The 27,378-nt window shown below is 44.5% G+C and overlaps 1 protein-coding gene across 7 annotated transcripts in view; it reads left to right on the top strand.

The window, feature by feature from the left end:
- Positions 1–21,165, top strand: part of ABTB3 (ankyrin repeat and BTB domain containing 3) — a 448,319-nt gene extending 427,154 nt beyond the window's left edge. For all 7 annotated transcript variants that reach the window (XM_053258103.1, XM_053258104.1, XM_053258101.1 and 4 more), the window contains 6 exons: positions 4,670–4,775; positions 7,386–7,488; positions 8,802–8,883; positions 10,934–11,002; positions 11,857–11,970; positions 19,756–21,165. In XM_053258103.1, coding sequence (XP_053114078.1) covers positions 4,670–4,775; positions 7,386–7,488; positions 8,802–8,883; positions 10,934–11,002; positions 11,857–11,970; positions 19,756–19,965 — 684 coding nt within the window. In that variant the 3' untranslated portion in view covers positions 19,966–21,165. The remainder of the gene's footprint in view (positions 1–4,669; positions 4,776–7,385; positions 7,489–8,801; positions 8,884–10,933; positions 11,003–11,856; positions 11,971–19,755) is intronic.
- Positions 21,166–27,378: the final 6,213 nt, after the last annotated feature.

Raw genomic sequence — 27,378 nt, 5'->3', positions numbered from 1 at the left:
CAAGATGCCTAGTGGCAACTTCACTTGTGAAAAGAGGGGACAAACCAGACCAGAGATTCTCAACGTTGGGTCCCCAGATGTTATTGGACTTCAACTCCCATAATCCCCAACCAAAGGCCACTGGGGCTGGGGATTATGGGAGCTGAATTCCAATGACATCTGGGGACCCAACGTTGAGAATCCCTGCTCTAGACGTCCATCTCTGTGTCTCTTCAGGCTAAACATAACCAAGGCTCCACAATCGTATTTCTCCTCGGGCTAACAGCACGTTGGCGCCATTAACCCAGGCTAACAGCCAGGCTAAAAAGCCGGGCTAGATGGGACTGCCCAGCAGGAATTGGGCCCAATCCCAGTTCTCACATGCAGCCTAACCCAGGCTTGGCTTCCCTAGCCTGAGTTAGACTGTGCATGACAACAGCCTCAATATGTGTGTTGCAAAAACCATGCTTCATTTTTCTTATTCCAACAGTATGGGATGAAGACAATCCAGATTGGGACCAGAGCATGGAGGAACAGAGGCTTAAACGCTTTGCCTCTCACAGCTCCAGTCTGGATTGCTCTCTGTTTCTGCTATTTGCATTAGAAAAATCAAGTACGTAGATCTCAATCACGCACATTGTCTAGTTTAGCTACCTGATTGCTCACTCTAGAGATAAAGTGTCGCCATCTGTGTGTGATAACTAGAATACGGGAGGTGTGGATAAATTTAAAAAGAGTATGGGTAAATAAATAAATTGAGAGTGTGGATAAATGGAAGGGGAGAATAAGCATATGAGGTGTAGAAACCAAGATGAGCAAGAGTGATGTCACAAATGTGCTCACCTGAGGAAATGTGGACTTGTGATTTTTCTGACTAGAATCTTTTCCTCTGGGATTCGCCATAGAGTTTTTTCACTGCCAATAAATCCATATAGACTATGGCCTGGTCTACACATAGTACAGAAGGAGGTTTCTAATTCTTTTTTAGAGAATTATAAGGTGGTAAAGTAGCCTGTATCAGTTTGGACTGATGGCATTCATTCCCCCACTCCCACCATCCATCTCTCTCTCTCTCTCTCTCTCTCTCTCTCTCTCTCTCTCTCTCTCTCTCTCTCTCTCTCACACACACACACACACACACACACACACACACACACACACACTTTTAAAAAAGAGATTTCAGATATTTTATTCTGCACCTCCACTGTAGTCTCAGGCTTACAATCATTCTCTTTCTTTCTCTTATGCACACACTCGTCCGCTCATGCACACACACACTAAAAACAACCACAAAATCTAAAAACCCTAGTCATTATTCAAGGGATAAAGACCACACAGATTTGAGAGATTAAATCATTTAAAAACATAATATACACTAACCTATTGGCAGAAAGACTTCATTAAATAAAAATGCCATTACTAGGTGTCTAAAACATAGACAAGAGTAGACAAAATGGACCTGTTAAGGGAGGGAGTTCTACAGGGAGGGGGCCACCACAGAAAAGGATCTATCTTCTGTGGCCACTGAACCCCAGATATGGGTGGCACATGCAGAAAGCCCACTCTGTCTGGTCTTAAAGGGCCTTCCCTCTCTGATCTTAAAGGGCACGCAAATTCATGCAAGGGAAGGTGATCCTTCAAGTAACCAAGCTGGAAAAGGCTTTAAAGATAATAGCCAGCATCTAGAATCACATCCAGAAACAAACATTCCCAGCAAATAGGAATTAAAAAGCTGTACATCAGGAAGAGAAGTTTGATCTCAGTTCATTATCTCACCTCTCTATTTGCAGGGAGATTTGACAAGGCAAAGCATTTAGAAATGGCACCCCACATCTACAGTCTCAAATGACACAGAACTTTCTTGTATTTCAGGACTTTGCTACCTCATTATGCTGCAAGTGTAGGTCAAGCTGATTTCCACTCAAAAGCAGGGTTTGCCTTTGAAAATATTTTCTAGAACAGTATATTCTGAATATAGGTTTATGGCTCCCTCTTATTTGGGGGGAGATGCCGTATTTCAGGGGTTGAGGCTCTTCCCAGCCTCCACACCAGTAACATTACTTGAGCATCTATGGCTGAAAAGGTGTTAATGAGCTTGTAGGAGTGTACCAGTGTACAGCATATAACAAAAAATAGTGGCAAACGCAGAGAGAGAAAAGCATCTACAAAAGCAGGCAATTTAGAAAAGAAACCAAAAGACAAATGCAACTCTAACCTTTACCCTGGCTCTAAATTGATGAAAGTTGATGAGCCAGCCCTAAAGCTTTAGAAGTTGTTAGATTGACCGTCAGCCTAAACCCTGTTGAGTTGTTAGAAGTTGGGGGCCTTGTGCTCATTTCCCACATCCTTGAGAATTGCGCAAAAGCGTTGTAACTGTGGAGACTGGGGGCGGGGTTTCAGACTGCATCAGGGTGGGGGTGGTGCTGGCAGTCATGCTTTTGGAGATGCTGTACACAAAGGCAGTGTCCGCAGATTCCATAACAAGTGAACAGGGCTCACATCTGGATATGGAACAGGATGACTAGTGATATTACTGAAATTTGGTGGGGTGGGCTGTTTGGAATGAAAATTTGCCCAGCTTGTTGTGTTCTGCCATTTTCTGAACCAAGCACCATCCGCCCTTTCCTCAGCTTGGATTGTAATCTGAGCCTGGAGAAGAATGGCCCAACCACAGACCCTTTCCTGTTGTGTCTTCCCACTTACTCCTCTGCTCTGCAACAACAGTAGTAGCAGTGGTAATAGTTTTGGAGTCCTGAAAAGCCTGCCCCCAGGAGCCTGGCACATTAATGCCCCAGGTGCCAGGGACCCTAGGAGATATACATAATTTCCCTAAGGAACAGGAGTTCATAGGACTGCATCTCCCAGGGACCCTGGAACCCAGGGCACTGATATCTGAAGTAGAAGGGGGAAGGGAGGCCTTTCAGACCGCCATATCTCCTCCCCACTGTTGCTTCTGCTATTGTATCTGCTGCATGACTCAAGGAGATAAGTGAAGAGACCACCGGAGAGGGGGGCATTCTGCAGGAATTCATGGCGGGGCATTTGGAAATCCTTTTGCATTACTGTTGCTCGGTAACAATGGTAGCACTTCTTTGTATGGGTGATTTGTGACAGTAGGCAAACCTCTTTTTTCAAAGAGATGCTCAGGAGGCAAAATTTTGGTTTGAGATTCTTGTCTGGGGAGGACTGAAATTTAGTGTCACTTGCCAATTTGGGTCCAACTAAGTTAGCTTTGAAGCTGTTTCTGCCAGGTCTTCATTGTTAATCACTAAAAGCAAATGTGCATGAACGCAGCTTAAAATGTCCCTTAATGATCCCCATATACCTGGACACCTATTAATCAGCTTTCTTATCACTCTGGGAGAAAACGTATTGCGTTTGAAAAGACTGGGCTCAAGCCGATAATGAGAGCCCCATTATCCAAGCAATAGAAGGTGTTTCACAGGGAGCCTGTCTCACAGCAACTGAGGCAGGCTCCATGGGGTATACCTAATGTTTCTTAGAAACTGTTATAGAAAGATGTTAAACTATAAATTTAAAAAAGGATTTTTTTTCCTTCTCACAAGTCTATCGGAAGAGGGTTTTTTAAAAAAAATTGTGTGCAGAAATTCTATTAAATTTAAGAGAGGGGAGATCATTTCACAGACTTCGGGAAACACTGTATAGCTGTTGTCATGATGGGCTGGTTGTGACATAATGCAGAGTCAGGATTATATCCTAGTTTCATGCAATGTCCCCAAGCCTCGAATGGATGCTCTTCTCCCTCTCTACCTCTGTGAAAGTCAAAAAGCATTCTGCCTCAAATTTCTGGTTAGGAACTAACCAGGTTCACTCATTAAGAATGAACCAAATAATCCTGGCATATTGTTGTCAATGTTCTGGAACAGGGCTGCACAGCCTTGGCCCTCCTGTAGATGTTGGACTACAACTCACTATTGGCTACTGTGGCTGGGAATGATGGGAGTTGTAGATCAAAAACAGCTGGGTTGAAGTTGTGCAACCTTTTTCTGGAATAAACCAGAATATGAATCCAAGATTGATTGACTTCTCAAACCAGTTTTCTGTAGCCCATCATACTTCAACATAAAGCTAGCCTGCCTGATGAAGGATATAATATCAACTCCACACCTAGGATACTTACACAGTTCATCTACTGTTGCTCCAGTCAAGCAGCTTCAGCAGCTACAGGAATATCTAGTTTAAGAACAGACTTCTTTAGGATTTTGGCAGAGAGCTGGTTCTCACGATCTTTTCCTTGTCAGGAGGAGTGGAATCTAGGACTTCCAGAGACGCACAAACACCTGTTTTGCGATTATGAGAACTCAGGAAAGGTTGCTGATGCTGAGTTGGCAATGTACCAACCTAAGCATCTCCTCCTGACATCAGATCTAAGTTTACTGATGGTCAAGAGGAGGAGGAGCTTCAGTAGCATGATGCTGCCAACTGATTGGCAGTAATCTTTTATGATTTCTCATAATTGCAAAACAGGAGCATGCGTGGGTCAGAAAGCTCTAGATTCCACTCCTTCTAACATTTAAAAATATTGTGAGAATCAGCCCAGAGGAAGTTAGGGTACCTGTAAACTAGTTTTTCAGGAGCATATGAGCATGTATACTATTCCGACAACTACTGTGAGTGACTCTTCAAGCATGCAAATGTCACCTGTGTTTTTATTTTGTGTTTGTTTTAGAATGAAGTGATTAGTCAACAACTGGCTGTCATTTTCACTCATTGCTATGGACCCTATCCTATTCCAAAACTTGTTGAAATCAAACGCAAGCAGACCTCTCGTTTAGGTAAGTATGCAGTGAGTTGCAGGCTGCCTGTGGTGCTATTTGCTAGGCTATGCTTTTGTTCTGGTGTTAAAGGCCACTGGGAGAAACAAAGATAACAATATATGCTCCTACAGGGGCAGGAGGCGTAACCATGATTGAAATTTCATACAATCCAAAGTCAGAAAGGACTAGCAGTCGGAGTCAAAGTTTGTATTTCCTGTTGCCATTCAAGCAAAATTGGATGCGCTTAGCATTTTACTTGGTGTGTACATACATATAAGGTGTGTACATACATGCACTGTGAAGCTCTCTCTGGAGAGAGCATAGTAAGCTCTCTCTGGAAGTGCCCTTGTTTGCACAGCACTCTTGTTTGACAGCACTCTGACTGACTGGAGTTCAGTCTGGACTGACACGAAACTGTTGCCACCACCATCCTGTGTGGGACAGTACAGCACTGATTACTACTACTATGAATATTTATATACAGCTCTTCCACCAAAGTTCACAACCGGTTTACATAGAAAAATAAACAATGCATAAATAATACATAATACATAAATAAAATGGCCCCCTGTCCCCAAAGGGCTCACAGTCTAAAAAGAAACGGAAGGCATATACCAGCAACAGCCACTGGAGTGATGATGTGCTAGGGATGGGTAGGCCAGTTGCTCTCCCCCTGAGTCACCACTTCAGTTAGCAGGGGTAGCTGATTATTGACTAGCTGATTGACTGGCCCCTGCATCCCTCACAAAAACTGTTCCCTTAGGCGCAATTCAGATTTATACTACAAAGTGGGGTAAGGAGTGGAGTTAAAACCTCTTCTCGCCATGGTCCCAGTCCAGATCATTTCCCCCTTGCATGATTCCCATCAGAAAATAAAAGCATGGCAGGGCTAATGATGGTGACTGATGTCCTTTGTAGTTTGGGCCTTAGTGTGTGGAAATTTGAGGAGGGTCTGTATGATTAGTGCAGCATCTTGATAGCATGCCTGTTGATTCCCAGCCATCAAAAAGCAACGATGGAGCTGATTTTGGGTGGCATACTTCTCTTTGTCTGAAAAAATGACCAGAAAGAAACATCTAGGGGATGATGGGATTCCATTCTTTGTTTTTGAAATTGATACTATAGGGACATTGTCCTGCACCTTTGGTTACCACCTTGTTCTGGACTAGGGATGTACACGGACTGGTCCGGAGCCCATGCTAAGGGCCTCCGGGCCGATCCAGCGATCCGGCACTGGGGAGGGTGGATCTTTAAGGGTGGGGGAGGGTGCACTCACCCCTCCCACCGCTTTTCCCCTCCAGCACTCCCCGTTTTGTAAGCATTTGGGGTGGCAGGGTACCTTCCTGCCACCCCACCCCCATTCCTCATCAAATGGCTTCAAAAGCCTCACATCACGTGCGTGCATCACGTCTTGTGTCGTGTGTGCGTGCGATGCACGGACGTGGCGCATACAACATGCGCACACGCAGTGAGGCTTTTGAAGATCCACCCTCCCCAGTTCCGGACCACGGAGGTGCGGTTCCGTGCACACCACTATTCTGTACCTGAGACAGAACATGGAAGCATGAGGAACCAAATGAATAACTAGCAGAGCAAACAGGAAATACTAGTCTTGCATTTTCCACCCACCACTTCCATTACAGTTAATGAAGGGGGTTGACTACAGATGAAGTTCTCTTTGGGGTCTTTTTCTCAATTATGGCATCACTCTGTTGACAAAGCAGAGCAAATTAAAGCAATTGTCCATACTAATTGTGCACAAGTGGGCCAGGATTTTATTTGCCATGAAAGTGGCACCAGATTTACAGCTCCTTTATTCTGCCATAGTAATGGAAAGTGAAATGGTGTATAAAAGGAATCTGATCTCTGGGAATATGCTTAGGCAAGGCAAGAATAGCTACTGAAGAATAGGAAGAGATTCTTATTGATTCAAAATACTTATCTCTGAGTTGCATTGATTCTTATGCATTTCTTTGGACAAAAACACTGCATATGATAAATATATGTTGCTTTTCATTGGTCTAGAGCAGTGGTTCCCAGCCTGGGGGCCTCCAGATGTTTCTGAACTACAACTCCCACAAGCTCCAGTTACAATTTATTGTGGCTGGGAATGATGGGAGTTGTAGTTTAGCAACATCTAGAGGCCCACAGATTGGGAACCACTGCTCTAGAGGATAAAGCTAAAGTGTGCCGTCGAGTCAGTTTTGACTCCTTTTGACCACAGAGCCCTATGGTTGTCTTTGGTAGAATACAGGAGGGTTTTTCCATTGCCGCCTCCCATGCAGTATGAAATGATGCTTTTCAGCATCTTCCTATATCGCTGCTGCCCGATAGAGGTGTTTCCTATAGTCTGGGAAACATACCAGCAGGCATTCAAATTGGCAACCTCTGGCTTGATAATCAAGTCATTTCCCCTCTGCACCATTAGGTGGCTGGTCTAGGGGATTCTTGGTACAAATTAAAATATATAGCAGGATATCACTTCTTCAGAATAATTTCAAAGGCACACTCCAGTTATCTCCTAAAACGACTGACCTTTACCGTGAATCTAGGATCAAAAATGCCAACGTTTTATTTTGCTCTCAACTAAACTTTCTTCTCACCCACTTTCTCTTGTTTTAATTCCAGATCCCCATTTTCTTAACAATAAGGAAATGTCAGATGTTACATTCCTTGTAGAAGGAAGACCTTTTTATGCACACAGAGTATTACTGTTCACTGCATCCCCAAGGTAAATATATATTTATAAATTAGCATGACAATACTAATTCGATTAGTGGGGGATGTATGAAGCAGGAAGTGTTTATAGGTTACACTACAGGAACTTACAGTGGAGGTTATATTTCACCAGTATGAAATGCTTCATAAGCAGGAAACGTTCCCAGTGGACTGTATCTTAGAATAATAGAAATAGGCAAGTCTTGCTCAGAAAAGACAATGAGATTTAGAAACATCCGGTTGAAATGAAAGTAGAGGTTTCAAAGGGGCGGCAGGAGAGGATATATGTTCTTGGAGATTGCTACTAGGGATGTGCACGAATCAATTGTCACTTTCTTCCCCATTCGCAAACCCTCTCTTTAGGTGGGCTGTTTTGTAGGGAATTACTGATCAGCCAAACCCTTCCTCTGCCCCCTGGTCTAATATTAGCCTCCTCCAAATTAGGAAGTAGTCATTGCAATATATGCATAGTGGCAGCCATGTACTAGCTCCCCCCACACACCCCTGTGACATAGACATGGTATAACTTATTTGTGTCTTGACATTCCAGTGTTGTATAGTTCAATGCTCCATTCCTAGTCTGCTGCTGCTAGGGTGGGTAGGGAAACATACATCACCATGATGTCAGGACACAGGTAAACTGTAGTTCCCGCCTCAAAGATGCCTCTCTTAAGGTCAAACTAGGTGATATTTTGTGATCTAGGTCTGCATGTTTGTTTTTCCAATAAAAATAGCAGCCATGCAGGGCCCTGATTTGAACTGGGAGTGTAGTGGCAAGGAGAAGGGCTTTATCCCTTGTGCTCATCATGTTCCCAGTCTAGATTGGGAGGCTTCGTGGCTGCTATTTGCCGCAAGAATTTGAGGTCATCAAAGAGAGGTCGTCTTGTGTAAGTACATCCAGCACGTAGGTGGGAAGCTGAAAGGAGCAAGACCTTCTCTTTAGAATTCCCATCCTTGTGGAACTCCTTGCCCTTAAGGAGGCTTTCCACACCTACTTACCTGCCATCTTTCTTAGTTTAGTTAAGACCCTTCTGTTTAGACTGACCTTTGGTTAACTGTTGTGGTCTTTGACTGACTGTTGTGTAGCAAATTGTTTGAATTATTTTTATCTCCTTTTCTACAGAATTTATTCCCACAATAACACAATTGAAACATCATAACAACATAACCTCTAACCATATACGCACATCCTTGTAATGCTGTTGTCATGCAACGTTGCTCTGCAAGCTGGTTGGCTCCAACCTAAGGATGCATTTGAGGGTGTGCTGCTTTCAGAATCTCTATATATGTTCATAATAAAAGTAATTTACTTGCATATCTCCCTAGGTTCAAAGCCCTGTTGTCCAGCAAGCCTGCATCTGACAGCACTTGCATTGAAATCAGCTATGTGAAGTATCCCATTTTCCAGGTAAAATGGAGTGCTCTTAGAACTTTAAGCAGCTCAAGAAAAACAGAAGATAATTGGTGGGGGGAAATAATATCTTATCCTATAAGGGATCGATGAGGACAGTTTTCCCTGTGCTTAAATGGCACTGTTAATTTGTGTTGCCAGATGAAGTCGTGGCCAGCTCCAGGTCTGAGGGGACCCTCAGCAAGATACCCTCTAATGGCCCCCTTTCTACCTGGATGGGCACCTCCTGGCCTTATCCATCCCCAGCACAGCATCCCTCCAGTGGCTGTTGCCTCATGTTTCCTTTTTAGATTGTGAGCCCTTTGACGACAGGGAGCCATTTTATTCATTCATATCTATCTATCTATCTATCTATCTATCTATCTATCTATCTATCTATCTATCTATCTATCTATCTAAACAAACTGCTTTGGGAAACTTGTGTTGAAGAGCGGTTTATAAATATTTGTTGTATTCATTGTCATATTCCTGGTATCCCCTTTGGTAGCTGGTGTCGCAGCAGTTTGTTGCTGCTTTTTGCTGCCAGCAGCAGCAACAATGATCTAGCCAGCAGTTGCTGGCTGCCAGCCACCATGTCTCACCCCCACCCACCCCCACCCCCCCCACAATGCTCCATGTAGCATCAACATGGCGGATGGCAACTAATGACTTGCTGGCTCAGACACCATTGTTGCTGCTGTGAGCCCTCCACTGCCAGAGCTGGAAGTAACAAACCACTGCCCCAAGGCTAGGGAAATGTAGCCCACTGAGCCGGCATCCACTGACAGCTGATCGGCTGAGCCCAATCCTCCCAGCTTGTCCCAAGGCAGGCATCAAAGTGGGCCCCTTCTAGGGTGTTTGAGCACCCAAGAGTACCATGTACTTTCACAGGGCCTGACTGGTGCCAAATCATATGTGAATGGTATTTATCTAGGTTTATGGTCCATTTGTGTAGTGCAGCTGTGTAACATTTGTGCAGGATTTGCAGAGAGCTGGAAAAAAACAGCAGTCTGCATTAAAGTGACCTAGCTCTGCAAAGGAAAATGGAAATCTGGGACCCATCCATTATACATTATGCAGATCTATCAAACTAAAGGGGCAATTTAGACAGGCCACTGAAGTACCACTCATGTGATCACGAGAAACCCTGGCTGACATTCTAGACCGTGGAATGCTGGCGTAAGGGATCCTCTGGGGAAGCCCCAGTGTTGTGCTACAGGGAAGTTGCATGCTTAAGCAGCGTCCAGATTATTTCCAAGAGAAGTGGCGGTGTGCAGCTGTCTGGACACTATTTTAAAGCCGTTGCTCAACTGCCCAGAGATGGAGGTTTGGGGTGGTCTATAAATTTGAAAAATAAATAAATAAAATAAACTGCCCTGCCATGTAACACTGACAGGGGCTGCCTTTCATGTTGCACAGCAACCCCAAGGGTCCTTTTTTTTTTTTTAAGTGAAAGCTGGAATTCTGCTTCCAGTTCCAATTTTGAGTGTTCTTGAGATATGATGACGGGATGCAGATGCATCTGGGTTTGCCATTCCTCCTGTCCCTTGCTTGTTCCTGCTGATGCTGTAGTCCACAACATCTGGGATTCCCTCTTACAGGGAACACTGGTGGCAGCCAATGCCATCAGGGCTGAGTGGGGTGGGGGGCGGAGAATGGGCTGGGTAGGTGCAGAATGGTCTGCCTCTCTCTCCCTCCCTCCCACCCAGCTGCCCCCGCCCCATCTTGCCTTGCCCCATCTTTAACTTGAGCTGTATGGGCTCGTCATTCTGTTCCACCAAAATGCGTATATCTTGCACAGAAGGCCTGCTGGTGTTTTAAGTGCTCTTTGGCACTAATACAAAGGTCACAGTGTGACATCACCATTCATTTTTTAAAAATACTGTATGCTCTTTTCTCACTTCCATTTTGGAATGATGTGCCTATAAAAGCTCTTTTGCATTTCTCTTGGTGCGCTACAACATCTAAAGCAAAGATTGTCCGAGTAATAAATAGGTGATGCAAATGGGGGTACAGGAATCTACAGTGGTATTTTTGTGATCAAGTGGACTCTTTATTTTTGTTTCAGCTTATTATGCAGTATCTCTACTATGGAGGCTCAGAGTCACTTCTCATTAAAAACAATGAAATAATGGAGGTAAGAGGCATTAGCATCAACAATGTATACATGTGCAAAGAGACCGTGGAACAAAAAACAAGCTTTCCTCAGGCTGTTGTTTTTGTTATATATTTTGTTATTTAAACAAACAAACAAACAAACAAATAAATATCCTCTGTTGCACTCTGAAGTCTAAGAAAGTGCTGTAATTTCCCATTACAGAAAGAAAGAAAAACTGCAGGAAAATAATGTAGAGATTATTCAATAGGAGTTAAACAAAGAAAGCTTCATTCACACAATTTAAAGAAGAAACCACAGTCCCACTTAATCCTTTTCTTACCTGGCTTTGATACTTTGTGCAAGTACAACAATTTTTCAGAGACCTGGAAACAGTGTGATGGAGCTGTCATTACCTACACATTCATTTTTTCCTGACCCACACTGGTGTCTGGTTAAACAATTTTTGCAGGTTTTGAAAACACTTGAAACATTTTGGTACAGAACGCCACAAATAATTGTGAAACGGACTCTCTGGTTTTCTCACACAGATTAGATACACTCTTTAACTTCTGTGTTTACCTCACTGAAGCTTTGCATTTGATCTTATTTGTTTTCTGGTTGCCGTTCATTGATAATGGGTCCTCTTCATTTGGTCTCACAATACCATTTCCTCTTTGTAGTAGCCAGAGGGGGAATTTGCAAGGAAATGTTCCTGATGACACAATGCAAAGATTATGGCAATTGGTAATTTAGTTGAGCTCTATTTTTTGGACTGAATAGGTGTACAAAAAAGAAGAGGAAGTAGAAGGGTGAGAAGAATAACTAGACACTAAAAATATGTTATTGTCCCTCTTTCCCAAGATCCTGTAATAATCTTTCCTCCTGCTTTTCAGCTTCTATCTGCTGCTAAATTTTTCCAGCTTGAAGCACTGCAGCGACACTGTGAGATCATCTGTGCAAAAAGTATCAACACAGAAAATAGTGTGGATATTTATAATCATGCCAAGGTAAGACATAACTTCTTGCACTTAGGCACTCATGTCTTTTTTTGTCTTGCCTCTTTTTATATCAAGATGATGGGCCTTTGCTTTGGAATGGAGTTGATTTACATTGTTAACCCATATTCAGTTTGCTGAGAGTATAAGCCATGAGTCAGGAAGACCCTAGTTAAAGGCTCATCTTAGATATGAACCCACTAGGTGAGCCTGAGGCAGACTGCCATTTTTTCAGGCTCAGCTCCAGTACTGCCCTCCTCACATATGAAGTATGGAGAACCACAGCAAGTAATGGGCATTCTGTGCTTTGGCATCATCACCAAAATGTTAAGCATTGTATAGAAACAAAAATGCACTTTTGTGATTTCTTAGTGGGAGGATGCTCAACAAATCTGCCTGCATCAATGGTCTGTAACGACATTACATTTACAACTTTTGGTACTTATAAGGAAGAGTTTTGTTTCTTCATTTTCATTTTCACCTCTGTGATAGTTTTATAGACCCTGCCTACATTGCTCTGTACCAGTCCAATACTCTATAAACCCAATATAGTTTTTTCATACCTGGATTACGGTGCATCCTTTATCTTGTTAAAGACCTGCTGCTTTGAGACTTCAGATCTGGTTCGAGATCCGTCGATGCCCATAAGAATGGGTTCTGCGCCTGCGCAGGAACCACACGGTAGCCATGCCTGAGCTCGTCGAAGCGTCTAAGCCACGCCCCACGCTGCTGCGTGCTATTTAAGGCGCGGCTAAGGCGCGTAGTCCCTCAGTTCTTTTCCGACCGCCTTGTGTCTTGGACCTGCGGTCTGTGCCTCTTCGTCGTACATAGTACCTCTTTCGTTCATCCTATCTATCCTCTTGACCACGGACTGGAATTTTGGACTTCGTTGGCTCTGACTACGGAACGGCATACGGTGATTCTCTGGCTTTGACTCGGACTGTTTTCTTGGTGACTTCTGGTGAGCGGACGCGGAACGGCTTTGACCACTGACTATGGCTGACGGAAAGAAATCGTTTAAATGGTGCGAGGGTTGCAGGGCTAAGTTGCCTTCTAAAGACCTCCACGACCTCTGCCTTTTGTGCCTTGGTGAGGAGCATAACGTCTCCTCCTGTAAAATCTGTCTGTCCTTTTCAAAACAGACACGAAAGAATCGGGCTCTTCGCCTTCGTGCGGCAATTTATGATAATGTTCTGAGCCCTTCTACACCTGGCACACCTCGACCTTCGACGTCTACCGCGCGTGCCACTCCGACACCGAAAACGCCGAAACTCTCATCGACGTCGACTGCGCGTAAACCTTCTGATGCGGTTCCCGCCAAAACTGTGTCGATGTCGAAAAGCCCCTCGACATCAGAGAAAGGCTCGGTGTCGGTACGGTCTTCATCGAAGAATTCCTCTTTCACCTCGAAGTCCTCCCGTCACTCTAAAGAACGTGACAAGGCTTCCAAACATCGACGCGAAGATGTCTCCACTCCGAGTGGTTCTAAACGTCAGAGAACCCGGGAGAGCCCACGGGGCCATACGCCGTCTCCCTCCTCGGCTCAACCATTGATACCGGTTAGTACGCCGAGACCTTTGACATCGACATCGACCGACTCCTCGACGCATACGATGGTCCCACAGGTATTGCCGACTCCCTCGGCATCGATGGTCATCGATATTGATGCCCCGGCTCTCCAGCTTCCCATTTCGGACACGTCGACATCGATAGTAATAGACGCCGAGCGATCCGCCGAGACTGTCTCTGCACATGCATCGACCTCATGCGACGTCGAACAAGATTTGGTCCTTCCTCACTCTTCACAGCCTTCGATGCCGACAGCAAGGAGTCTTTCTCCAGCTCCTACGCCTTTGGCATCTTCTGCTTCGCCTTCGACACCACAAGCTTCGATACTTGTTCCCTCAGCATTGCACACTCCAGTCCTCTCGACTTCAACTCAAATCACTCCTCGGTATCGAGCGCCGATACCACCGTTCCAGGTGGTCGATGCTGAAGCTGAGGAATCTTTACCAGCTGCAACCCGGTCGCTTTTATCACTTTTGGACTCGACATCGAGCGGCCGCTCGACATTCACTGGTTTCCCGTCAATTGGCTTAGATGCTCAAGAAGTGACAGCTCCTTCGTCACGACCTCCTGCTTCTTCATCCTCCAGCCGTTTACCTCAGACACCTTGGCATTCTTGTGGGTACCGCCACCCTTCATTGGGAGTCTCTTCTCCAGCTGGTCCTTATAGAGATGAGACGAACCTGCCCTGGAGACCGGTTACACCTTCTCACCCCTTCACCACCTTTGGGACAGTGTCCACTCAAACACACCATTTCGCAGTGATCCACCGTGCCACACAGACGTCGTTAATCCAGTTTGCGTCTACGTCCACACAAGCGAATCTACTGCCGCTTCTGACTACTGCTGCTACTCAAACTGCCCGTCATCGCGATGAGGGTGACCAACCGCCACCTGCCTCTCCCTCAGAACATTATGGATCTTCTGATTTCGAATCTGATCCGGAAGACGCTGGTTCTATTGTCGAACCTCCGACTGACGTGGCTCCGGTGACCTACGTTTCTCCAAACGATGAAATGAAAGCGTACCACAAGCAAATTCGGGCCATGGCCGATGCGCTGGGCTTGGATGTCCGTTCCCAGCTGGCCACTATTGATGACCCTGTGTATAATTTCATGTTGAAAATACAATCAACTGCTCCAGTAGCCCTACCAATGTTACCTGTAATTACAAGGGCGGCTAAATGTGCTTGGGATGTACTCCATACCTCTACCCCGACCTCAAAAAAACTAGAAAACCTCTACAGAATTCAGGACAAAGATAACGGCTATCTCCTTAAACACCCGGCACCTAATTCATTGGTGATCGATTGCGCAGCGGCATCTAAATCTGGCAAGAGATTCACTGTGCCTCCAGACAGAGAGGGCAGGAAACTTGACTTACTAGGAAGAAAGATATATTCGACTTCCTGCCTTTCCATCAAGGTGGCAAATTATGCAGCATGCACTGCTAAATATTCGCACGGCCTGTGGGAAGATTTAGAAAATGATATGGACTGCCTCTCCTTTGAAGACTTTAAGAAGAAGTTCCGCCAAACCCTGGAGAACTCCGGAGACTTAACGCGCAGACAGCTCAGTATTGCCAAACATTTGGCTGAGAGTGAGTCGCGAGCAATGACTGCAGCAATAACATTAAGAAGACATGCTTGGCTGAGATCTACCAGCCTCCAGATGGACATGAGAGAAAAGATAGAAGGCTTGCCCTTCGACGGCACTGGTCTCTTCAGTGAAACAACTGATTCTACGATGGAGCAGCTTAAAAAATCTAAATTCACTGCAAAAACCTTTGCCTCTCATCCTTCTACCTCTACCTCTACGTCGTCCTCTTCATACCGGAACAACTACGGTAGATTCCGATCTTCTTACAAACCTCAAGATAGACGTGACTTTAGGAAGCCCTACTCCTCTTACCAACGCCGCCAGTTCTATCAGAGAAAGAAGACTCCTCAATCCCAGCGACCGAAGACGCAAGATGCCCAAAAGCGTCTTTGAAATTTTGGTTCGCCCATTGACACCTGCCCGCCTCCTCTCTCCTCATATCCCCCCTTTCCCGCCAGCAGGGGCACCTCCATCTGCCTTGACGGATCTCTCCATCCTTCCGTTCCAGCCCTTAATCAGGCTGGCAGGCCATGCCCCTGCGTGGCACCATATAACATCGGACCGGTGGGTCCTAAAAATAGTATCCTCTGGCTATGCGATCGAATTCAGGACTCTTCCACGTTTTACAGGGATGAAACTCACTCCGGCCTCGGAGCCGCTGCTTCAGGAAGTGAGGGAGCTTCTGGAGAAAGGGGCTATCGCCCCGGTGTCATGGGCAGACAGGCAAGGGGGGTTCTATTCAACATACTTTCAGATCCCGAAACGGGATGGGGGTCTCCGCCCCATCATGGACCTCCGACGCCTGAACAAATTTATCCACACCAAAAAGTTCCGTATGATGACGTTGCAACAGATCCTCCCGCTGCTTCAGGGGGAAAAGTGGCTTGCGACGTTGGATCTCAAGGACGCCTATTTTCATATCAATATACGTCCATGTCATCGCAAATACCTGCGATTCACTGTCGGCGACAGAGTGTTTCAATACAATGTATTGCCCTTCGGATTGTCCACCGCCCCAAGGGTCTTTACGAAATGTATGGCTGTGGTGATCGCACATCTAAGGACCAGGGGTGTGTCAATCTATCCGTACCTGGACGATTGGCTCCTGTCTGCAAGGGACGAAAACGAGTTAGTTTCGCACGTCCATTATGTAGTGAACCTGCTCCACGACTTGGGTATCCAAATAAATTGGAAGAAATCGCACCTGACGCCGACACCCGTACTCTCCTATATAGGAGCACTCCTAGACACGGCGCAACAAAGGGCGTTCCTCCCGGCAGACAGATTCACCTGCATCCAGAATCTTATCTTCCAAATTCAAGAACGTCCTCTACAACCGGCCAGGGTGATTCAACGCCTATTGGGTCTGATGGCATCCTGCAATACGGTGATCTTCTTTGCCAGACTCAAAATGAGGAAACTTCAGCTCTGGTTTCTTTCAGTTTTTCACCCTATCAGAGACAATCAATCGAGACGCCTTCTACTTCCATCAGAAGTCCTTCAATCACTCACCTGGTGGACAAACCACAGGAACTTACTCGAAGGAGTGCCCTTCCAGTCTCCTACCCCTTCGGTGTGGATGGCCACAGATGCCTCTCTCCAAGGGTGGGGAGCCCATTGCGGCAGCCACAAGATTCAAGGGAAATGGTCCCTCCAACGGTCCAAGCTGCACATCAATTTCCTCGAGCTTCTGGCTGTCTTCCAGGCCTTGCAGTCCTTCCTGCCAATACTTCGAGGGAAGGTTGTCCAAATCCACCTGGACAACACAACTGCTCAAGCCTATATAAATCGACAAGGAGGAACTGTCTCCCGCAGTCTGTGTGCTCTCAGTGTACAAATGTGGCACTGGTGTATTCTACACCGCATCTATCCCCTGGCTGTACATATCAAGGGTCTGGACAACACTCTGGCAGACGACCTCAGCAGGGTCTTCTTGCAGGACCGCCAGCACGAATGGGAAATCAGGACAGACGTGATAACTCCTTTCTTCAACCAGTGGATGAGGCCCTCTGTGGATCTGTTCGCTTGTTTGGAAAATGCGAAATGCGACCGCTTCTGTTCAAGAGCAGGCCACGACAATCTTTCACTGGGGGATGCCTTTCAGTTGGATTGGTCTCTGGAGACGCCATACATGTTCCCCCCCCTGCCGTTAATACCCAGGGTGGTAGCCCGCCTTCTTTCCAACCCGACCAACTGCATCCTAGTAACTCCTTGGTGGCCAAGACAACCTTGGTTTCCTCAAGTACGCAGACTGGCAAAGAACTGCTACAAGCACCTGTCTTATTATCAAGATCTCCTCACTCAGGATGGAGGTCTCGTTCTGCATCCAGACATTCAAACCCTTCATCTGACTGTATGGAGGATAATCTGTTAACTCACATTCTGCTCAATCAGCGTAAGGAATCTACGCGCCAAAACTACAAACACAAATGGAACCGTTTTAGGTCTTATGCACGCACCAAGGGATTTCTCCCTCGGCGAGCTTCAATCCGTGAAGTTCTACGATACCTTACATCTTTGAAGACCAAGGGTCTTGCTAACGTGTCCCTGAAGGTCCACTTGGCTGCCTTATCCGCATACCATCCTGGACACGATGGAAGTACGTTGTTCTCACATCCACTAAGTAAAGCCTTCCTGAAAGGCCTGTCTCGAGTATATCCTGCAGTCAAGATACCGGTAGAACCATGGAGCCTATCGTTGGTCCTGTCTTCACTGACTCAGGCTCCGTTTGAACCCATGGCCACGTCCTCCCTCAAACTACTTTCCTGGAAGACAGCCTTCCTGATTGCAGTCACATCAGCAAGACGTGTTAGTGAACTGACCGCTCTTAGAGTTGACTCGCCTTACACAGTTTTTCACCCAGACAAAGTCCGCATGCGCCTCGATCCGGCGTTTCTACCGAAAGTTGTTTCTAACTTCCACTTAAACCAGGATATCATCTTACCTACTTTCTTCAGGAACCCTTCCTCTGCCTTGGAAAAATCATTACATGCTATGGATGTGCGTCGTGCCCTCCTATACTACATGGATCGCACGAAACCCTTTAGACTTTCCTCTCGTCTATTCATATCCTATACGGGACCGAACAAAGGTTCTCCTATCTCCAGGCAAAGATTGTCCGGATGGCTAGTGGAACTCATTCTGCTAACTTATCGTCTACAGGATAAATCACCTCCTGAGGCCATTAAAGCCCACTCCATCAGGGCTCAGGCTTCCTCTGCTGCTCACCTTTCTGGGGTCTCATTTGGGGACATCTGCAAAGCTGCTACCTGGTCTTCAGAATCCCCGTTTATAAAACACTACGCCATAGACGTACGCTCTGCTGCGGAGGCTACCTTCGGGAGAAGTGTATTAAAACAGGTGTTACATTAGCCACTACTGCTCCCTCCTCCTATTGGAGCTTGCTAAACACCCATTCTTATGGGCATCGACGGATCTCGAACCAGATAAACAGGTTGCTTACCTGTAACTGATGATCTGGTAGAGATCCGTCGATATCCATAAGACCCTCCCGACCTTCCCCTCTGCAGTAGTGCTACGTCTCTGTGCGTACTGGTGTGTGGCTTCTCCTCTTCGGATCTTCTGTCCTGTGTCATGGATGAACTCACCTGATAGATGATCGTCCTCTGCGGCGGTCGTCCAAGAACTGAGGGACTACGCGCCTTAGCCGCGCCTTAAATAGCACGCAGCAGCGTGGGGCGTGGCTTAGACGCTTCGACGAGCTCAGGCATGGCTACCGTGTGGTTCCTGCGCAGGCGCAGAACCCATTCTTATGGATATCGACGGATCTCTACCAGATCATCAGTTACAGGTAAGCAACCTGTTTTTCTTTTGAATGCATGAAAGCTAGCGTAAGGGTCAGGCGCCTCATTCACGCTCAGCACTAGCATGTGGTGATCTCTTGCATCTTCCCATGCCACTATGAGAAGCATCTCACTAAAGGAACCATGTGTGTGGGGTCAGTTACATGGGTCCTTCCCACGCTGACACTGCCCTTCTTCCCAAATGCTTTCTGCAGTGTGTGTGGGAAGACACCACAGGGAAGCAACTCTCACACTGCTGATAGTAAGTGTGAAAGGGTCAGAGTACATGTTTGCAGTAAAGTCATTGAATCTTTATTCCAAGAGAATCTTGATTGAGCCTGTGTAGAGTAGGCTCATGTCATTCGATTTTAGTAGCCTGAAGTATATAGATTTAGTTGTCTGAAATATCTTTTGATATTGCTGTCTGATTTATGTGCATGCAAATTCCTTCATGAATGATGCAGACAGCCATCTGCAAAATGTCTTGCTGTGAACCTTGATTTGCAAAAGTAGACCCTTAAGCTGTTATACTCTAACTCTGTGGCCAGGATCAAAAGAGCTACTTTAAGGCATACCCAAGGGCTTGAACAGGTCCAGTGGGATTCTCTGATGTTCTTTCATTGAGTAACACTTACTCCCTGTGAAATCACAAGGTGCTTCTGAAAGTCACCTCTGTTTCACTCACTGTTTGTCACATGGAATGATGGGGCTACCATTTTAGAAATTCAAGACCAAAGTCCCATTAGGCATGGGGAATAAGTCTCATGTGGTCATTTTGGTCCCAGGCTGTTACTTGACTAAAATGTGTTTCTGTTATTTTTCTCCTCCAGTTCCTTGGAGTCACAGAACTAGCTTCCTATTGTGAAGGATACTTTCTAAAAAATATGATGGTACTAATTGAAAACGAAGCTTTCAAACAGCTACTGTATGACAAGAATGGAGACTCATCTGGCCAAAACGTACTACAAGATTTACAGAGGACGTTGGCAGCACGGATCCAGTCAATTCATTTGTCGTCTTCAAAAGGCTCTATTGTATAAAGTTCAAGAAGGATCTGATATTTGGAAAAGACGCTGCAAGTGGAATTTTGCGGTTGCCCTTTCTTAAGTGAATATACCACATGCTTTTTCTTTCCTACTGGAGTATTATATTGCGGTTGTGGGCCAAAGGTGCTGTCACTTACTTGAATTTTCTCTTCGGCAAGAGGTTGTGGTAGATGTGGCACCTATGCATTTTTGGAACTACAAGGACATATTGCTGTTCTGTGAAATGCTGTTCAGATTGTGAACAGGAAGTGCTGTCGTGCAGGTAACGCCAACAGAAGATGGGCCATGTACCTGTAAACAGCAGAAGCCCCTAACAGAGCAAGGATGCCATGGAACAATTAGTTGACAAAATCAACATGTCAGGTTGTTTTTGTTACACAGTGTCATATTTTTTTGTGAGACATGTACTGTCCCTATCCCACAGTCCACTGTATTATGCATTTAAGAAGCATAAGACCTGATAGTTGCTCTTTAGCAAGAGTCAAAGAACTGGTAAGACTGTTATAATGGGGGGGAGAGATATTGGCAACTTTTTTAGTAGTGGGAACTTTTTAAAATTGTTCATAACAATGGGGTGGCCTTGTAGTTTAAAAATATTTCTTAAGCTCCAAATTTCATTTTCAATCAAGTTGTATTTGAGAATGTATGTAACATGTTAAGTTAGGGTTTTGTTTTTAATTGTTTTTAATGGTAAAATGTACACTGTGTAAACATACATCTGAAAAGGTTCTGTTCATATGCTTTACTTAAAGGTGGTGTGATCTTGCCCACGGGGCTGTGTTTACACCAAAGAGGTGCATTACTGAGGACTATATTACCATCGTTTGGGGTGGAAAAAAATCTGCATGCTAATTGTGGTTTGGGGTTTAAAACAGCAACAAAATTCAACATGCCTTTGCATGGTAATGGTACCTGTGAAATGTTACGTTTGTGCTTCATTTTGCCAAGAAGAAGAAAAATGCAATGTTAGTTCTTTGTCAAACTCCATTTGTGAAATTATCATATTACAGGGTTTTATTTTCTGGGTGCATCCACAATTCCCACATAGAAGAGTTTTAAAGAGGATGATTTCTAGCTATTATATGAGAGAGGTGGGTCTTTATTCAAGGGAAATGTTGGTATTTTGCTACTGGGCAGAGGTTATGATGAAGATGATTTATTTTAATTATATATTAAATATGTGCTATAGACTGATTTCTTGCCGTAAATTGAGAATGTGCAGATTATGTGCTTATGGAGGTCTGTAATAGGTCTCAAGTTATTTAGCGACATATTTTTACCAACAAACCTGTTAAGTGCCACACTTATTCCTGACAATTTACATTTGATCAGACAGTTTCATGCAGGAATTGCAGTAAAGATTCCACCAGAATCTTTTCCACTCTACGTTTTCCTTGGCAAAATTGTGTTGATTAGCCTACCTTGGGGAAATCATGGCCAGTTAATAGACTTTAAAAAATTGACATGATGACAGTGCAATGTAAATCTTAGGTCTTTTTTAAGGTGCTACTTCATATTTAAAGATTTTTGAAATGTTCAGAAAACCAGTTTTTGTATTAGACAAACTGCAAATCCTCCTTGGTCATTTGAAACCATTCCTGCAGCAACACTACAAAATTGCCTCAACTATCTGTAATGTTATAAAGACACAGCATGGTGACTCAATGAAGTAACACTCTTCTTCCCACCCCTGCACCTGATAATGTCATCTAAGACTGTAGTGTGGAGTACATCTCCAATGACAGCTTGCCTTTCTGTGAATGCTGCAGTATTTAGAGGGGCAAGAAGCTGACTCTCATTATTGCTGTTCTTCTCCGGGGTGCTTCCATTATATTTGCTGTGCTTCCATGGTCACTGAAAACAGCAGAACTCAAAAGATGGGCTGTAACCCATCTGTGACATTTGAGTGTCTTGTGGGCACTGAGAATAATGCAGTGGAAAGGACTATGGGTCTTTTCACAAGTGACACCAAGACTCTGGAATGTATCATTTCTGAATGTTATTAATGGGAATTTGGAAGCAGGCCATTTTTAAACTGAGTGCACATTTCATTCAATTTAGCTTCTGTGAAACTTTCCAGGGCAAAAAGCTGTTTTAATCACACTTGTGAAAACATCCTAAGGCATAGGCAAGGATTTTCATGTTAGTGGGACTTGCCTTTCAGTACCAAAGGGAAACAAACAAATCTATAGGTGAGTCCCTTTAATAAGAAGTTTAAAAATCCTTAATTGTTTATTTAGAGGCCATTGCATGACAATTGGATTGGTTGATTACTTCCTACAGCAACATATTATGCTTTTGATTATCCTTCCAGAGCTTTCTCCATGTTCTTACAAGAAATTGTAAGAGATGTGACATTTCCCTCAAATCTCTTAGCTTTAGAGTGCATGCAACTGATCGATTCTAATCTGCTGCTAGGCCTCTTTGTTTACTGTCACAGGACAATTTAGGATATCTCTTTTCTCCCTCCCTCCTCCAAAGGTTTGAGTGAATTTCATCTCCCGAGATGTTTAGAATGTAAAAGATCTTGATAAGAGGTTATATTTCCCCCAAAGACAAACTGTTGGTCTTTGGAAGCCCCTGTAACTATCCAGAGGTTATTTTAATGCATCTCATGTGCATAAGTGCTTCTGACAGTTATAGTTAAGCTTGCAAAAAAAAATTTCTGGCAAACCTTGGATCTTTGATGGATACATGGCAGGATACAGCCCTTTATCCCAGGATAGAAATGCTTTTCCTTGATAACAAATGTGGCACCCTGTGAATTTGTGTCCATTGTGAAGTCACATTGCCTCTGTTGTGGGGTGGGGTGTAGGTGGCAACCCTATGTTTCAGCTTTTCTCTCTCTCACTCCCCGAAAACCTAGAAAAACCCTTAGAAAAATATGTTGCCATCTTTCACTCTCTCCACTTGCCTTCCTATTCAAACACCTCTGTTAGATGTCTTGGTGGTCTCTCTAGCCAGCCTCCCAATAAAAGAGTTCTTCCTCCATACTTTTTTAAACTTAAGTTTTGTATTATTATTTCTGAGTGGAAAGAGTATCTTTTAAAGGTTACATAGAGTTTCACAATTTATCCTTAAATTGTCAGGTAGAGGAGGTGCTTTGATAGAAGAACATGGCTTCCTCTCAAGGGCCTAGCACAAAGTCTTTCAGGAAAAAGGACCATGCCCCTTGTTCGGTGTTCCAGAACTATCATTATAACAGCTGGTTGCCAGATGTCATTTCCCTGAGGATGTGTGCCATTCTCCAGTTTTCCATTCTTAAATGACTGTTAGGCAAAACTATAATTAAAGATGAAAATTGTTGCACACAGCCTTGAAAAACAGAGCCATGAAAGATCACTGATGGTTATCTTTACTAATGCTACAGCTACATATAGAAAACAAAAGTAGATCCTTTCACCAGACTCCAGGCTATGTTGGAGCTCTGTGACTGGAACTCCTCATATAATTTGGGGGAACAGGGGAGGTGTCTGGCTCTTCCATTCTGCACTGGTTCCCTAAGTTAACCCTCCCACCCGAAGCTCCTATTAGTTGCAGAGGAGAAAACATATAGGCACAATTTTATGCTTGTATTTTTCATCCCTGTGGCCAACAGAAGTTCTGGGGAATGATTTGAATCACAGAATGGGGGAAAGGGAGGGTTGAACCCTCCTTCCTAGATCCAAATGGCCCTGATCCAAATCCCTGTCTCCCACAGCTGCTTTTACAAGGCGGGGGGAGGGATACCTTGGGAGTTGCAATCATGAAGCTCCAAAATAATGGATAGTTTGTCCTGTAAGGGAAAGGACATGGCTAAATAAAGGAGTGGGCACAGGAGGGTAAACCCAGAAGGGTAGACAGGTCTGAAAAAGGGAGATCACATTAGCCTAGGAAAAGCTTTGAGTGAAGACAGATGTAAGATTGTCAAGCAGCAAGGCCAGATCTGTCTCTTATTCAGTACAAACGTACATTCCTCACCTCCACCCTGCCCCTGGATTAAGGTCTGAAGGAGAAACAGTTCCATGAGCTTTTAGCAAAGCCAGTTTTGGATGGTGTCAATTGGCTAGTGCCTGTGATGTAACCAAATTACACTCAAAATCCTCAAAACAATTTTGCAACTGTACTGCAGCAGGATTCATCCAAATTCTAGTAGCAATATTTCCCCTCTACTTCCTTTGTAAAATTACTCACTTTAAAGCTATAGATTTTCTTGACGTTGAATAGATAGCAGAGAGGGATGGAGTAGCAACACGGAGCACTCCCCTTTCCAACTACTTTCCACCCTCCTCGTTTCTCCTTTTTCTGTTCATGGAAGTTAAACGTTCGCTTTTTTTCACAGCACAGACTTCTGCATCAGATGAAATACAACAATTCATTTTGAGTTATCTAAATATTTCCATTGTGTGAGTGGAAGTGAGTTTCCTTGAATGTATTGGTCTGGTGACTGGCTTCATCCATTTAGCCTTTTTTCACTGCAACTGGTATGTCCGTGGTGACATTTCCATTGCCTTGTGACACCCTGTTTTCCCCACTGCTTTTCTAAAGCAAAAGGGGGAGTCCTTGAACAATCTACTAATACATATAGAAATACTCTGTGTTGGCGGGAGCAGAAGGAACATGGCCTCATTTAAAAACAAGATTAAAAATTACAGCTGAACCAGAAAGTTGGCTGAGAATGATCAGTCCAAACTAGAAATAACGGAGGCGCCATCAGAATGCCTAGGCAGGGCAAAGATGCTTTGGTGAGGTGAATGTGTCCACACATTGCATTTTTAGGAGTATGCCTAATGTTTTAAGCATACACATAACAATATGAAGTACGAATGCAATGAACACATGTATGGTACTTGTCAGGAGCTATGATTGGCTGCAGCTCCCTGCTGAGTACACTCTGTGGCAAACCCATCTTTCCATGATTTAATTTGTGAAATGGCTTTCAGAGAGAGAGAGAGAGAGCGCCAGCCTCCCTGGCTTCTCCAAGATAGGGCTGAGAGAGATTCCTGCCTGCAGCCTTGGCAAAGCCAATGCCAGTCTGTGAAGACAATACCGAGCTAGATAGACCAATGGTCTGACTCAGTGTATGGCAGTATATTTTCCTTATAAAAAAGAAATATAAGGTAAAAACCAACAACAGCCACTGAAGGGATGCTGTGCTGAGGTTGGATAGGGCCTGTTGCTCTCTGCCTGCTAAATATAAGAGAATCAATGCTTTGAAAGGTGCCTCTTTGCTCAGTTAGCATGGCTATTCCTGCACCCTTCTTTGGATATGTTAAATATTGAAATGTTTGTTTTCAAGGGCACTTAAATGAGTTTTGTGTTTACTTTCCAGTGAGCTGTTTTTTGTGTCATGAATATTCATAGCCAACCATCCCAGTCTTTGTACTCCTTTGGGCTTCTTGTGTTTTGACTGGCCACAGGCCGCCAACCTAGTGCTTCAGTGGTGCCACTTCAAAGCAAATCGCCTGTGAACTGCAGCTGTTCTGTTTTGCACTCGTGCTGTTAAATGTTTCAGTTCGGGATTCCCATTTGAGTTCCCCCACAATGAAAGCACTATATTAAGGTAAAACGATCTCACAATCTGGTTTGTTTTATCGGGAACCTGAGGCTAAGCCAGCCGCTAGAGATGCATGTACGCTATCAGTGTAGTTAACTCAGAAGGTGGCATTGCTGCCTTTGTGGCATCAGATTATTGTGCAGGCACATGAGTAGAGATGGCTGAAGGTGACACCTTTCAAGGCCTTGTCACAATTAAATAACCCTTTCGACTGGAAGAGGTTAAAGCTGTCAACATACCGTCTTTGCCAGATTCCAGCTGCAATAGTTACACTGTGCTCAGCAAAATTCCACAGAGATTGTATTCATTTCCTGCCTTTAACTTCTGTGTAGTGCTGCGGGACATTAAACCCTTATTATGGGCTGTGTTCCAAATGGGATTTTCAGCTCAAAATGTTTTTAAAAGACACAGAGGAGCTGTGGAGTTCACTTTCTGGGGAATTCTACTGCGCCAAGGTGTATGGCCCTATTATATGTTATATTCTGTCTGTGATGTTCTGCCATCCCCTCAGGGATTCTGTTATAGATACCATGGTTCTGTGCAGACATTCTGTTGCATGGAAATGTGTAAAGCAGTACTGTGTGCGGTTCTGTGTTGCTGAGGACCATTTTTTTTGCATTCTATGGAGTCACTGAGTAAATTGCTACTGGAATGCTGTGATTCATCTCATTTCTTCTCTTCCATGGAGGTCTAAGAACGGACTTTGTTATGTGTTCTCTGGAGTTCTGTGGTGTTCTGTTCTAAGGGTCTGTGGAATGTTCTGTGGAGCGATTACTGGAAAATTGAAGAGTCATTCTATGTGGGGAGTTACATCCCTCACCAAGTAGTTCAGTTTATTACGATCATTGATCAATTATACAGTCCAAACCCAGATAAAAGGGTCCTTATTACATAACATTTAAATAAAATATAATAGGATGAGAAAAACTAAAAACCAGTATTAACCATTTCTAACACATCATGTGTGGATCTTAACTGCAGCCATACAGAATTTGGCCACCAGATGGGAGACATTGGTATATTTATCAGAAAGAAATAAGTTTACTAAAAACAAGAGGAGCGATGTACCTAAAACGCAAATCACGGTAGAAGGAACAATACAAAAGCACATGGCCAACTGTCTCAACATCATCATTCCCACAATGACCTAGTCTCTCTGAATAGGGGACTCTCCTAAACCTACTCTCTAATACCACAAAGAGCAGCACATCCAGCCATGCTAATGTCAGGGCTCTTCTCTGTGTTGAATATGTCAGATTATACAGGTATTTAGTTGGTTTTTGCAAGGGCTTAACAGCTCCAAACCACATGTAGCTTGATGCCCGGCTTAGATCTATCTGGTGTTCCATATCGATAATGTGCTGCTTGAGGATCACCTTGGCATTATCATAGCTCCTCACCAAGTAGTCTGGGCTCATCCCAGGAGCCAGGGACACGTGGAGCCTGTTTTACAGTGTGATCATTTATTTGTCACTAGACAACCTGATGATGGATTGGTGAGTAAAGTTTAATCTGCCAAGTTTAGAACCCATCTAGCCCCCTCCCAGCCCCCAGCCTTGATGACTTGGATACATGCATGGTTGTTAAGCTAATGTGGTCCAGTGGACAGGGAGTTGAATTTAGATCTGGGAGACTTGGTCTGAAGGGCCACCTCTGCCGTGGACATACTGTCTCCTTGGGCAAAGCACACTCTCTCAGCCTCACTTCCCTCAAATGGGAATAGCAACCTACCTCACTAACTAACAACTGTGCCTATTTGGGGCATAGCCAATCTTGAATCTGTGGGTGCCTAAATACCACAAGAGCTGGTCTTGTGGTTGCAAGCATGACTTGTCCCCTTAGCTAAACAGGGTCCACCCTGGTTGCATATG

Source organism: Hemicordylus capensis, chromosome 5 (genome assembly GCF_027244095.1).
Source record: "Hemicordylus capensis ecotype Gifberg chromosome 5, rHemCap1.1.pri, whole genome shotgun sequence".
Taxonomy (NCBI): Eukaryota; Metazoa; Chordata; class Lepidosauria; order Squamata; family Cordylidae; genus Hemicordylus; species Hemicordylus capensis.
The sequence above is the reverse complement of the archived record's forward strand: the minus strand, read 5'-3'. Positions and strand labels throughout refer to the sequence as shown.